This window comes from Urocitellus parryii, chromosome 2 (genome assembly GCF_045843805.1).
Source record: "Urocitellus parryii isolate mUroPar1 chromosome 2, mUroPar1.hap1, whole genome shotgun sequence".
Classification (NCBI taxonomy): domain Eukaryota; kingdom Metazoa; phylum Chordata; class Mammalia; order Rodentia; family Sciuridae; genus Urocitellus; species Urocitellus parryii.
Genome location: NC_135532.1, coordinates 9,594,996 through 9,610,785, shown reverse-complemented (window position 1 = coordinate 9,610,785; position 15,790 = coordinate 9,594,996). Strand labels below are relative to the sequence as shown.

At 38.0% G+C, this 15,790-nt stretch overlaps 1 protein-coding gene across 3 annotated transcripts in view; it reads right to left on the bottom strand.

Annotated features, from left to right (window-relative positions):
- The window catches only part of Fgf14 (fibroblast growth factor 14), a 629,845-nt gene that overhangs the window by 143,587 nt on the left and 470,468 nt on the right, over window positions 1–15,790 (bottom strand). For all 3 annotated transcript variants that reach the window (XM_026399828.2, XM_026399842.2, XM_026399836.2), the window contains one exon: window positions 9,357–9,460. In XM_026399828.2, the coding sequence (XP_026255613.1) occupies window positions 9,357–9,460 (104 nt within the window). The remainder of the gene's footprint in view (window positions 1–9,356; window positions 9,461–15,790) is intronic.

Here is a 15,790-nt window from a genome sequence, read left to right as displayed (position 1 = left end):
AAACTCAGGTAGATTGTCTACTGCAGTTTTTGTCATGAGGGCTCCAACTTTTGCAAACACATGTTAAAGAAACACAGCTCTACAGAATTTAGTAGCTATTGGCTTTTTTGAAAAATCAATGCTAACGTTGATTTATCACTGTATGGTATATTTGTTTTCTTAGCATTTATGCAGTTTTTATAAGTATTCATGCTGTAGAGAAGGAAAACAAAGAAAACTCATTCTCACATTTAGTTTCATCTATCATTTTAGTCTTTAAAGCTCCTCACATATAAAAATCCCTTTCACCATCTACTACCTCCCATGTTCCCTTCACTGGTGAAGACAAACATGTTTTTGAACATTTTAATCATCCTAACTTTTGTTATTTGTACTACATTATTTTATAAAGTTTTCACCCCAGGCCCAAAATTAGGGTAAAAACGTACACTGTGGTGAGTTTTATGTTTTTTTTTTCCTTTGACACTAAAAGGAAATATAAAAGCCAAGTATTTGTGCCATTTTATTACATTATAATAAAATAGCATTATAATTATGAATGTCTTTTGCTTTAAAATGTTTACATTTAAGTGTTGGTAACATGTACCAAATCAGGGTTTGTTTATTATTTTTGCCCCAAGTTTCTTTCATAAAGTAAAGACAAGGCCATTTACCTCATTAGAGAAAATAAGGTCAAGGGGCTTGGGATGTGGCTCAAGTGGTAGCGTGCTCACCTGGCATGCATGAGGCACTGGGTTCGATCCTCAGCACCCCATAAAAATAAAATAAAGATATTGTGTTCACCTAAAAAACTAAAAAATAAACATTTAAAAAATTTTTAAAAAAGAGAATAAGGCCATGTTCGAATGTAGATATTGGATATCAAGAAAGCAATGTGCAAATAAGTGCTTTTTGTGATTCTAGCTTGGAAAATAAATAGATTTCTCCTTTGCTAACACTTTTTCAGTGAAAAAAACAGAGGTAAGTTACATGCACAATAAATGTGAATACAAGAGCTATCAAAATCTAAGTTAATAAAATTGGCTGTGAAAGTTATTCTACCTTAACAATGAACAATCAAGAACTATAGGTCAAATGCTTCCTACTTTGCCATCACAATTGAGGGACCGGACTGATAGGAAATGGACAAACCTATTCATGCAATCATAGATCCTGGGAGGAGACCCAGCTTGTACAATGTATCTCGTCAAGATATTCTTGAAATGCCATTTTTTTTTGTTGTTGTTGGTAGATCTTTAGGGTTTTTCTTTTAAGGTCATAGTTTTCACTTATTTTCCAATCTTTAGCAGATATAGCACACTAGCTCTCAGTGGAAGGTGTACACTTAATGCTGAATGAGCAAGTAAAGGAACTAATTATTGATACCAAGAGCATGAATTTTCAGCCTATATTTATAAGTAATTATAACCTTTTTAAGGGAGTAAAAATAGTGTCCCACATATTTCTTGCAGAACCTTTGTGATATGTGTTTCAACTGCCAAACAGATATTATGGTTCTGGATATAGGTAAGAAATTTTATAATGATGGGCCCACGTGGTCAACCATCTCTTGATACACAGAAAGGAAGCTCTGAGGTCATCTTCTCATTGGGCCACACACCTGGGACCTGCTAATCACCCAGAAAAGGAGGGAGGCGAGAGCCTGTTCTCCCCAAGCAGAGGACTCACATGGGAAGTCTGCACATAAATATAAACAAAATTAACTCTCAGAGGAAATTAAGGATTAGAGAAAAACAATTGACTAGTTAGAGATACATTTCCTTGTATTAGTGTTTTCCAAAATCTCAAAAGCATTAACTTCTGAAGCAGCTCAGGCTTGTTGATGCTGATAATCTGCTCTGATGGGATGCTCTCATCTGGAAGTGCACCTTTCAATCCACCAGGTGCCAGTCAGTGGGGATTGACTGTCTTAGGCAGAGTTTTCCCCTGAGCTTTACAAGGTGTAGACAGCACCTTTTGTTCAGGGTTCCTAACCAGCCATTATTGGTTTGAAATTTAATGTCTTATGCTGTTTCTTATTTTTTCTTAGCTTATTTTCTCAAGTCTCAGCATAGTTCTTGTCTTTCACTATATGATGTTGGGGCTCCAGGACATATTTCTTGTCCTGTTCTTCCTACAGGTCGAGTGGGGAGGTCACAGACAGAACTTTTCTCCATGTACTCCATGAGCTTTCTCCCAGGACAGCTCATTTGGTCAATGGGAAAGGTGAGCATAGTTTGGGTTCACATCTTTCTGCTCACTTCCAGGGGCTTGAACCTCATCATGCCTTTATAATCCATCACAATCATTATCACATCAGCAGCAGCAGCAGCAGCAGCAATGGGAAATACAAAAGCAAGTCATCCCAGAATTGTGGTTTGTGAAGCCATGATGCAGACCTGTGTCTATTAGTATGCCTCTTTGGGCACCACGCTAGAAATGCTTGGGCTACATATCCAAAGTTGTGGTTCTTAAAGCATGCTGGACTCACTGAATTGGAACCTTGGAGTCCAGTGGGCCAGTGTTCTTGGCTCTGGATATTTCCAAGGCAATCTGAGCTCACTTGACATAGGATGACGTTTGTGGACCATGGTGCATAGATCTGAAGATCTGATGTTCCCTTTACATCTTATTAGCATGATTTTAATAAAGGCACAAATTCTGAATTTAAGCCATCTAGTTTTCTACTCCATTATCCAAAATTGCTTCTATCAATTCTAGGTATTTAAGAATCTGGGCGAGGTGGATCCAAGATGGCGGGCTAGAGGGACGCAGCATTCTGTGTTTCTCAGAGACCTGTGATTCAAGTAGTGGTAATACTGCTTCACTGGGAGTGATAGATGCCCCACACCTCACAGCTGCTCCCAGGAAGGAATCATGGCTGCTGTGCTGCCTGGTGCTCCAGGCCTTAGCATCAGAGCAAGACCCCCAACTACTCACCCACAACTACTTGGCCATCCACCTGCGCAGGAATCCCTGATGCCAATCCTACACAGGACACCTGGCTGCTACCCATGTTCAGGAACTCTGGCCGCCACTCCCGTGTGGATCCCCATCTACTAATATGGGGTTCCCCCAGTCGTGTCTATTTTGGGACTCTGCAGCCACTGCCATAGTCCCCTATACAAGGCAGCCTGCCTACACCTGGAGACATGGCACAGGCTCAGAAGATAGCTGACAGCCCCAACACTGCATGCCACAGAGCTGCATCTCTGAACACAACACCCAGTGCCATTCCCCCATCTGACCCCATCTTACTCCCCACCACTAAAAGCAGCCACCTCCATCTTGGGTCACCTACAGGGCCATCTTTAGTTGGGACAACTCCCAGTTTGGAACACCAGCTGGTCAGGTACCTAAAATCCCCAGCTCTCCATGGCAGCTACAGTGACTGCCCAATACAAAACAGCTCTCCAAGATAGGTGTGCAGCCCCCAGAGCTCAACCCACAAGACCTCCAAAGAAAAAGGTCCCCAAATATGAAGTAGAAAGGAGAGAGTGAATGAGATACAGTTTAGAGACTAATTTAGAGACCAGAATCAAGTAAAATATAATATTTTTGCAACAAGTAGGATTACTTAATAAGGTTCTTTTTAATATCTAAACTTACCACAGTAATGCCATTGACCCCATTTCTTTGTCTCACAAGCAGGAGGAAAAGGCAATCAATTGCCATCTGTCATGGAACAGTTCTATCTGTACCCCTTCCTAAGATGACCCTTGTCCTTGATCTCTTCTTCAGGGAAAATGGGCTTCACCATCATGCGGTGGGACTATAACCAACTTCAATGGGATTATGACCCACTGGGTCTCCTGGGGGGCAAGCTGAGCAGGCCCCAAATTGAAGGCAATGTCTTCCTCCATCCAGTGTCCTCTTTCTGGTGAAAGCGTCACAGACGACTTCGTTCAAGTAATGACTGAGTGAACCCCATACTCAGGCAGCCATGGAATTATTTCCAAAATTCTCCAGAAAACCCCTTCACATAGCTCTCATCCTTTCCAACCCCTTGACGCAGAGTGGAAGATGAAACAAGGTTACCCTGTGTGCTCAGTGTCGGCCTTTATAAAATAAGAAGCCACTGTCACCATGCCACATTGAAGGCCTGTGCTCCACCTGAGGCTTTCTCTCCAGCCCCGCTGACCCAGATCTTACCTCCTTGCTCTAGAGTTACCATCATCTCCCCCATGGACCATTCCAGAAGCTGTGTGGTTGTTGATTGATGGAAAATAAACCCTAGAGTCACCAGAGGGAGCCGGGAGGGTAACACTCAGTCAAACAAGCTTTCTGGGCTTCACACCAGATCGCTGAACTGAAGCATCTAGAGGTTAATCCAAGGGACATGCCTTTTCCCTGGCCTTCCAAGAGCTTCTGAGGAGCCCCCAAGTTTGCAAAACTCTGCAGTGCATTTTCTTGTTTCGTTTAAAAAATCTATTTTCTTATACCCTTGTGCCAACTGCTTAAGGGACTCAGATGAGATAGTAACTTCAGGAGACCACCAGGACATCCTGGCACCTGAGTAACAGCGACACTGAACAGAGCCATTAGGAATAATACTCTTATAAAGGCCAGGCGGACATAAAGGAATAGTGAATCTTTATGCAATTTTTGTAAATTTTTTACCTCATCATTCAGAAACATCAATCAGACCAAAGCTTGAATTTTGAAACTCAAAATTAATAAAGCATTTAATGAAAAATCTATAATGTTACAGATGAGGAGGCAGAACCAGGGAGATTGAGCACTTGTAACGCAGGTGATGGCTGAGAATCCAACCAGTTCTGAAGAAAGCGCATCTGAAACAGCTGCTCTTCATTGCTGCCTAGATGATGAATGACAGTTTTCTTTCATTCCTAGTCTTTCTTTCTTTTTTTTTTTTAATTTTTATTGTTGGTTGTTCCTAATCTTTCTTTAGTATTTGGAATTTCCATTCCAAACCTTGGCTTTCTATCGGGACTTTCTTGATCTTTCAAAATCACAGGTTGTTTGGAAAGAAAACAAAAAACAAAATATAACAAAACATAAAAACCTTTTTATGTTCCTCTCAACACCATGCACAGTTTGCAATTGGTTTAAAGTAGACTTTCTTTTTCTTTTTTTGGTACCAGGATATGAACCCAGGGGCACTCAAACACTGAGACACATCCCCAGCTCTTTTTTTTATATTTTATTTAGATAAAGGGTCTCTCTAAGTGCTTAGGGCCTTGCTAAGTTGCTGAGTCTGGCTTTGAACTTGTGATCCTCCTGCCTCAGCCTCCTGAGCAGCTGGGATTATAAGCATGCACAGCGGCACCCAGCTAGACTCCCTTTTTTAAAACGTCATTTTAAACTGTCTCATTTTGAAACAAAGTAGTTTTTTTGTCTGTTCTGTGACCTTGAAGTTTGCATTATATCTTCAAGCAAATGGTTTGTATAGGACATTATGTTTCTTGAGACACATATCAAGGAACTTATTACAATCATTTTGACCACAAAAGAAATAACTATTGTCATATACGAGAAAACATTCTGCAGGGAACAAGAGCCTTCAGCAACAGAAACACAATTATTGACATCTCAGTCAAGATAACATTTTTTGTTCCCCTATGGTGGAATTATCTGACACGTTGAGTATCTTTATTTGTACAGTAAGGGATTATGAGAGTAATTTTCTGAAATATGAATAGAAAAATATACACCCAGAGTTGCCTTATAGTGGGATTTTCATTTAACAGATTTACCTTAATGACCTATTATATTATCTACATTCTAAATCTATAGATCCTTGATAAAACTGGTCCCATTAGACACCAGCATGCATCACACAAACAAGATAATTTCTTTTTAAAGTGGCCAACAGCTCAAAACAGATGACTTCATTTCCCATACTAAGTCTTCATTAACATTTTTTTCTTTAAATCTGAGCTTGACTAGGGCTGTCATTTAAAAAAAAGAAAGAAAAAAAAAGTCACTTGATTCAAAGCTTCTTAATTGGCTTTTAAAATGTAAAGGTTAGATAGTAAATGTGAAAAATTCAAGAATATTAAATACTCATTAAATATGATCAATCTTTCCCCAAACAAATATAATATTCTGTAATTTTATTTATCCCTTAAAAATTTCCAAAGGAACATTGTATTTTAGGTTATACTGCATAATAATTGTCCGGAAATGAGGCTTATTTCCTAGGTAACGATTCCCTAAAGGTTTTAATCACATCATCTCATGTTGGTAGCTTCTTGTTAGAATAGGTGCCAGACCATCTTATGAAAAAATGTCTGGCACACAGAAGCAGTAGAGTAACAGAGTTAAAACTGTAAACTATTGAGTCAGACTAACTAGGCTCAAATCCTGTCTTTTCCAACTACTACCTGCATGACTTCAGGAAGATTCTTAAACTTTTTTTGCACGTTGGTGTATTCATTTTAATGATACTTGCTTTAAAAAAAAAAAAAAAAAAGGTTGTTGGGAGAATTAAATGAGCTGATTCATTCCTGGAACAGCACAGACAGAGTGGACAAAGGTTGCCACCATTACTAATACAAAAGTCATCCTCAAGAATCATTATCATACAGCAGTTGTTATGTCACGCTCTGCATTATTATTTTAGTAGGCTCTTCATAACTAATTATGAATAAATAATTATAGAAAAACATTCTTTGCCTTGAAGTATCTGAAGTTTAAATCCCCTTATGTTGAAGTAAGACAGAACATGAAGATGTAGTATAGACTTGAAAGTGCCTTTCATTTTTATCCAACCCTTTTCACACAAGATGACTGAGGATTATAGGGCCTGGCCCAAGCAGAGATCTCTTAGGGTGGAGCTGGGCAAATAGAGCATCTCTGGCCAGACCCAGGCTTCAGAGAAAAGTCAAAGATAGGAAGAGGAGAAACCAAGATCTGTAAGTCAGAGAATCAGGCAAACATAGAGGAAGCCCAGAAGTCTAGTGTCTGGAGAACCATTGGAAGACAACAAATGCATCAGTGAGAAGTCTGACAGGATCGCTAGGACCTAGGTGTCCTGTGAAGTGCTGTTGCTCAGGGCTTTGTCATGAGACCTGGTTCCTGGGCATGGAAGCCATATGAACACGCTGGGGACGGGACTGGGCAGTGGGCACCTTTCTCATTTCTCTTCTCACTGCACTGCATAGACTGCACTGGACTTAACCAGAATTTTAGTATGGGTTAGGACACACTCAAGAAGATAGACCCAGTTTTAAAGAAGACTGGCATCTATTTACAACCTCATGGCAAAAGATGAAAACCTCTCGCTCAGTAGTGAAAAGATAAAGGTGAGTTCTGCCTGACAGGGACGTCCACACCAGAGCACAGCCCTGCGGTAAGGTGCCAACAGAGGGAGGGAAGTAGAGGCCACTGCATCTGGTGATTTCAGACTTCTCAAAGGTTACTTTGGGGAAAAATAAAGAAACAAAAATAACAGAACAAATGTCAAATCAATAAAGTTGACTTGTGTCTGAAATGAGTCATCCTCAAGAAAAGGATCTTCATTTGCGCTGGCTTTTCTCTAAATGGGTACAGGACAGTAGCAGGCTCCTGCTCAGAGTCCTGGGTGGTCATCTTGTCTGGCAGCACACACTGCGCAGCAGGTGAGACCCAGGTCTATGTACAGGCAGCAGGTGCTCCCTTCAGGGAATTCAGGTAAGAGCTGAGAGCAAGGACGGCCTTTGCAGCCATAGGCTCCCCGTGAAGGGAAGCCACCGCGCCCACGCATTGCCCTTCCAGAGGTTTTCCCCGGATTCACTGAGGAAAATACGTCCGATGTCACAGAGGACCCAGAGAAGAATTCTGTTTAACAACTCTCCCCCTCTCTCCACACACCTCCCTTCATATATGCACAGATATAAGTATATAGATTATAAATATAAATTGTTAACATATAACATATGTTTAGCTGTAGTTTTTGTTAGGAAATAATGTTTAACAAAAACAGACTTTAAAATCATTTGTATAAAAATAAAGTGCATATAAACTCAAATAAGAGCATATTTAAAGAGATATAAGACTTTATCAGGATCTAATCAACGAATATGAAAAGAAGCTTCTTTGCATAAGTTTATATTGCTTGAACCTGTGGCAGAAATGAATTGTGATGGCATTGTAATGTATGGACATAAAGTATCTGAATGTAGTTATTTGTTAATATTCCACTAGATGCTATATTGCTGGAAAATTGCTCAACTTCTAACAAATACTATCACAAAGAAACAGGGAGACTTAACAGGTTTGCATGAAATACCCATCTCAATGTTAGAAATAGCTTTTTTTTCTCAGTAAAATATTTACACAATTTGCATTCTCATTTTTAAACAAACACTATAGGACTTTTCTACGCACAAGATCAGTATCTGTGGGTTCCACAAACAAGATCAAAAGTATTCAAAAATAAGTATCTACATTGAACATATACATTCTTTCTCTCATAATTATTCCCTAAGTAATGCCAAGTAACAACTATTTATATTATTTCACATTGTATTAGGTACTATAACCAATCTAGAAATGATTTAAAGCATAATATAGGATTTGTCAAGATTATTTATGATTCTATGCCATTTCATACAAAATAATTGGTATCCACAGATTTGGGTACCCATAGGGTAACCTGGAACCAGTCTCCTATAGATATGAGGACAGTAGGACACTCTACTTTTCTTTTCCCCTTTTTAAAAATTTTCATTCCTTCTTTTTTTAAAAAAATATTTTCTTAGAGTCTATATTTAAGTGAAAACATATACTATATGCTGATCTAAAAACTATATCTCATTGAAATAGAGACTGAAATGGTGATTACCAGTGGAGGAGGGAAGGGGAAAGGGAAGATGTTGATCACAGGGTAGAAATTTTCAGTTAGACCTCAGGATAAGTTCTGGTGACCTATTGTACTGCAAGGTGACCACAGTTAATATGAATCATATGCCTCAATATTACTAAAAAAAATAACCATTTAACATTCTCACTATAAAAAAATATGTTGTTGAGTTTGTAAGTATATGAATCGACATGATTTCCTCTTCTACGATGTATTTATGGATCAAAACATCACCATGTAGCCTGTAAATATTTATAATTATTATGTCAATTAAAAATAAATTAATACAAAAGAAAATGCATGGAAAGAACTTAAAAAATTTTGCAAGAAAATCCATAAGACAAGTGCATTTTTGAAAATATGGCAAACAGTCACTTCAATATCTAAAATTATTCTTCCTCTCGATATACTCATTACCAAACACTGATAAATAATGAGGAAACAGCTCCGATAGCCTTTTAAATTTAAATACTAAAGCAGAAATGGCAGAACCCATAGAATTTTCTGGATTTTGTTGCTGCTGCTGCTGCTGCTGCAGAATGATTGGCAGCATCTTTGGCATGCTACTTACTGATGGGTAGAGGTAACCTTCTCCGTTCATGGCTATATACAACCCTGTCTTCACACCCTGGATGGCAACGACACGCAGCCCCACTGGGATGAGGTTGAACAGTGCTGGAAAGATAAACATCCGTCATGAGTGGGCAGGAAGAGGGGAAGCAACCCACAACTCTTATCTTGCTCATTTACTTAAGAAATATCTTTATTGCTACTATCTGAGATGTTCCAATTAAGTAACTTTTATTTCCGTTTATAATGAAGAAGACTCTGCTGTGGGTAAAATTAGCGCTGCAGCTCCAATTTATAAGTCTTCTTAGCATTCTTGCCTGCAGCATTCTGAAGAACTGGTGGGATAATGGGCAGAACTGAGCCTGTAATTATGGTTCTAGTATCACAACATCTGACACCATTGGATTCCAAAAGACATCAGCTGTGAAGAGTCTCAGAAGGCCGGATTTCAAAAGTCCAGGTTGAATGGTTATTCCCATCTATCACATAGGGAAGGTGTGATTGGTCATTGCAGTGTAGTGCAGGTCAAAGTTAAAAAGGTAACGCCAAAACCAAGTTACTTTTGCAGAACTAATGTGATATACCAGCAAAGCCAAGAAACGATGTGCATCTGATCTGCCAAGATGTGGAATGTTTGGGTTAAGAGAACCTTAACCTAATCAGTGTTACTCCTTTGATAGGTCTTAACTGGGTGGTAACTGAAGGCAGGTAGGGTGTGCCTGGAGGAGGTGGGTCCCTGGGGCATGCCCTTGGGTTTATATTTTGTCCTGTTGAGTGGACTTTTCTCTCTTCTTCCTCCTGCTATGTCCTCAGCTGCTTTTGTCTATACACCCTTCCACCATGAGATTCTGCCTCATAAAAGGCCTGAGGAAAGGAGTCAACCCTCTATGGACCACGAGACCTCTGAAACTGTGAGCCCCCAAATATACTTTTCCTCCTTAAAATTGCTCTTACCAGGTCATCAGTCACCGCAGCAAAAAAGCTAACTAAAACAGTTTTCAGATTTTCCCACCTAATAGATAAAAACTCACTATTTTGTTTCTTCCTTTGTTAGTAAAGTGTTTTTATATATGTTCCCACAGTGTAGTTAGCAATGCTATCATTGATGTTTTTAAGTCTTAATACCCCTTAATGCATTTCCATGACTGTTTAGTAAGTTTTCTAGCATATTCTAATTTGATAAATGCTTGATGATGTTAAAGATTTCATTGTAGAAACATTTATAAGAGAACTGTTAATAATCCACAGTGCTGTTATCTATGCCTTCTCAGGTCTTTATTAACTCAAATCTAATTCCAAGCAATAAGACCAAGCAAGAACTGGCATCGCAAGCACTAAAATGCGATAGTGAATGCTTAAGTAAAATGTCTTAACTTTAAGCCTTTGACTCTCTTCCACAAAAGACAAATCACTTGAAAATTGTAGGCTTTTGACTTCATTCTCAGGGTCTACTCAGTGCATAATTTAAAAACTTTAACACTGTGTTCTGTTTTATTCTCGGAGACATGTTTTTGCCTAATAGGGTGGAGAAAGACACACCCCGTCTTCCAATGATTACATGTTACTGCTCCCGAGGCCTCAACATGTCTGCATTAAACAAATGATGAAAGGAAAATAGCACATCATGGCCACAGAAACTCACCCTAGAAGAATGCTTGGGGTACACATACACATATGACTCATTGTATATCCGTTTTCACTATGCAAACTGAAGTTAGGCTGTATTGCATAGGATTCTGAGGATTATTATACCCTTATGGAAAAAGAGGTTTCTTTTGCTCATTTTCTATTGTTTAATATTGAACATGGGGTGGTATTGTTAGGTATCAGGAGGTACCTTACAATTGTAGCTTCTTTGTGGGAGAAAGCCAAGTTCATTCTTGTGTGGGAAACCTGAATTGTATCATCTCCCTTACATTTTGAAAGGATAAGAACTGTAAAATCATTACTGATTTGTATGCAAAATTTTAAGGTAAAACATAATCATATACCTGTCTATGCAAACTATTCTAACCTGACTCAAATCTAATTATTTCACCCTTCATCCTTCTAGTGGTATTTTAAGTGCCATATATTTGATGTAAGGCAGATAGTATAATTCTAGAAGGCCAGTGCATCATGAACTCACCAAAATAATGTGGTGTGGTAAAGAGAAAAATTCTAGAAATATACTTTAAACCATAACAAAAATATTATTTTTTTCCCCAGAATTTTGGAAGAAACCTGAATTATAAACTATAAACTTATTATCATTTACAGAAGACAATAAGAGAAGAATCCATGGAAACACCACAATGTGGAGAACTATCAGAACACACTGTGATGGGGCTGGGGAGCTAGTGAAAAACACAGATACATTAATTAAGAATTAGAATTTTCTGCTCTTTTGGAATTTTATACCATTATAAATCAATGGTATAAACCCTAGGGGATAAAGAATAACGAAGGTGATCCTGCAACTTTGTTCATTCTGTGGAATAATCTAGCCTCTACACAACAGTGGTTTTCAACCCCGTCTTAACATTAAAACTGGCCATGTTTACATGAGAAAATGACCAAGCCCATCTCCAGACCAGTGAAATCAGAATCCCTAGGAGTGGCTTTAGGGTTTAAGGATTTTGTTATTGTTGTTGTTGTTGTTATTAATATTATTAAGAAAGCTCCTCAACTGAGCCTAACACAGTTCAGGTAAAGAATGGCCATCCTAAAGCCTGTGGGGTGTTATGACAATGTTTATACATCAAATTTAGTGGCAGGGCATTTCTAAGCAGAGAGAGGTTGTTTTAGAAGTTTTGATATTTTCATAAATATTAGTGCATATATAATATATAATAATATAATATATATATTACCATTAAGCATCTATTAAGTCTGATAATGGGTAAAAAGAAGTTTAACAACACAGAAAAATAATCCACGTCATCCCCAAAACTAAACAAGGAAGGAGGAAAAACCACTTCAGTGGATGAATAGATAAAAAAAAAAAAATGTGGCCTATGTACACAATGGAATTTTGCTCAGGAATAAAAGAGAATAAAATCATGGCATTTGCAGGTAAATGGATGGAGTTAGAGAAGATAATGCTAAGTGAAGTTAGCCAATCCCAGAAAAACAAATGCTGAATGTTTTCTCTGATGTAAGGAAGCTGATTCATAGTAGGGTAGGGAGGGGGAGCATGGGAGGAATAGATGAGTTCTAGATAGGGCAGAGGGGTGGGAGGGGAAGGGAGCGGGCAGAGGATTAGCAAGGATGATGGAATGTGATAAACATCATTATCCAAAGTATGAAGACACAAATTGCTATCAACATACTTTATATACAGCCAGAGATATGAAAAATTGTGCTGTATATGTATAATAAGAATTGTAATGCATTCTGCTGTCATTTATTTTAAAAAAATCAATAAAAAAGATAATACTGAGATTAAAGCAAAAATAAAATAAAATACAGGGTGTGTGGTCATACTGACATTTGGTAGTTTTGCAGGGATACACCTCTAGGACTGTGGCCATGTAGGCACCTGAATGCTCACATTCAAATGACAAGCAGTCTTTGCTACGGCATCTTCCCTATAGGGCCATATACCCGTCATCAATGACTTTCTCCCATTTTTCCTTTCTAGAGACCTCTGGGTCTCAGGGTGGAACCCTGGGAGGACAGGGGCGTGGGGATGCACCATCCAGGAGCCCCTTTGCCTCTTCTCATCTGAAATTACAGAAGCACCTTAGCAGGCAGGTTCTGATTTTTCTTTCCAAATAATTCTATATTTAGTAGAAAATGTTTTGAACTCAAATCATAAAGATTTCAAGGTTCAAGCCCTTAGTTTTTCATTTGTTGACTTTTAGGGACATATCTGGGTGGGTTTTAGGTTATTTCTCATTATTTTTTCTGTTTATGGATGACGTCCTTGGTTTATGTTCAGAATCATCAAAAACTGAAAACATGATTATGAATCACTGCATTACCCCCCTCCTGAAACCAAGCAGGCTGTGCTCCCATTAGCAGCTGTACATTGGCTTGTACTTAGAGACTCCATGAGAAAAAACTCTCAGCTTAAGTGTTATATCTGTATGGAGGTGTCAGCATTTCTAGTGCACATACTTATTTTTTAAAAAATTCTTTTCAATGCTAACAATTTCTCTGAAGTCTCTGACAATTTTAAAATTCATCCTAGAAATGGTGGTGTTCAATTTTGAAACGTGATAGTGCACAAAAGGAGAGTTAATTGGTAATTCCCATTGCTTTTATAAATCTACTATAATCCTGCCAATTTTTATTAAATTTTGTAATCATAAATCTTGAATAGCCTTTTAAGGAGAGAATCTTTATCTTACCTCCTTTAAGTCTTTGCAAATGTTGAAATGATAACACAGCTAACCTAACTGGATTACAGTGCACATAAAATACAGCAAAGGGAGTGATGGGCCAGGTCTTTGCATAGGAATTGAACTTCCTTGAGCGGGGGCCCTTGATTTGGCTCTGGTGTGTTTTCTCTGGACCTCCTGTCCTGTCTTTCTTAGGACTGTTCCCAGCAGAGGAGTTTTCAGAAGTGACCTAGTGTTTCTTGCTCCATCGAGGGCAGATTTCATGCAGAAAGAAAAGCCACAGGCATTGAGAGAGCAGAAGGCAGCATCTATGATTATCTCATCTTTCCAACTCTGTGTCTCACGGTCTACAACTGCATGTGCATGTCTATGCTATCTCCATCAGCACATTCCCAATTCTGAAATGACAGTGCTGCTTATTCAATTCCCAATCAATATGCTCTTTAAAGACAATGTCTACTTGACACATCTCAAAGTGATATTGATTCTCATCATTAGGGGTCAACAATTTGGTGTTACTGCCTCCCCAAACACCTCTCTTCTAAAAGAGAAAGAAGCTGGGGGAAAATTCATAAAACTTTTGTCCTGAAGAAAATTATTTTTCCAAGCAGACCAATGAAGCAGCATTTTTCTATAGCTCTGGTTCATCTTCTTTGTTGAAAACTCTTGTCATAAAATGGATGACATCACTCAAAACATCATAGCTCAGAAAGTGAGTGCAGTTATGGAGAACAAGATCTTATGTTTTATTAGACTCTGGGCAAGGACAGCCAGAGAACAGTGAGGACATAGAAACTCACAAATCCCTAAGCTCCATGACCCACAACGCTGTAAAACATGAACCAGAGCAAATGCCTCTTGGTGGAAGAATGGGTACAGAGTTACAGATGGGAAAGGAAAGGAGCAGACACATATGCACGAACTTGACCACAAAAACCTGCTGTCTTTTCTGGGTCAAAGACAGGAAGTATTGATCATCTTCAAAGGTCCCATCTACTGATAAAATCTTAACAAGTGAACAACGTTTTCTGACAAAGCTCTTATGAATTAAAAGCTTCCCTGTGCCTGGATTTTTACTTTTCCTTTTCCTAAATTTAAAAAGAAAAATAAATAAAGTAATAATAAAACACAGAACAAATATTTTTTTTAAAACAGGATATAGAATGGACATAAAGAGAAAAAAATCAGAAATTTGAAAGAAGGAAAATGGAGACAAAGTTAAATCAAAAAAAAGTTGGAGAAAAATAAAAGTGAAGAGATGGCCAAAACCTAAAATAGTAAACATAATGGTTGAAAAAATATTCATATTTCAAGTAGAAACAACAAACATAAAAATTAGCCTATTTTATATCATGAGCTTCTTTCAGAATGAGTGTTACTGAATACAATTATTTAGGGTAAATTATTTAAATTATTAGTATATTTTAAAAAATGAAGTGCCTGTCATCTGATGCTGTCTATGCCAATTCCCTGTAATAGAATGATGTTCTTCCATAGATGAAGAACTAATGATGAATGGGTGGTGAGACGCACATCGACTCCTACCAAGTAACATTTTCTACGATGAAATATTTCTAATATAACAGTTTTTACTTTTCACTATCATGAGCAGTAAGAGGTGTGTCAGAGGGAGTCAGTATAAACAGAATATGGGAAAGGAAAACGCATTTGAGTAAGAAGGCACAACATACCAGGACAAGATAAATACAAAGAAATAGTAAAATAGCAAAAGGAGGACAGACACGATTACAATGGAAACTAGGGAGATTTTTAGTAAAATGATGGACCCAATACCATGAAGTGGTTAAAATTTGATTCAATATGTTTAGAGGTATACAGCCTACATGTCCTCTTCATAAGGAAGAGTTCTTGTTAAATGCAAAGAATCTGAAAAATTATATTTCTATCATTTACAACAACTTAATCCTTATAGCTCTTGAATTTTCCATAGGTATCATTGAGAAGCTGCAGGCCTCATAAAATAGTATATTCAGAGGAAACACATACTCAGTTTTCATCTTAATACACTAGTGTACTTACTTGGCTATTGTGATAATAAAATTAAAAGTAACAGTAACTTCCAGAGTCTGGAAAACTGTGAAAAACCTGA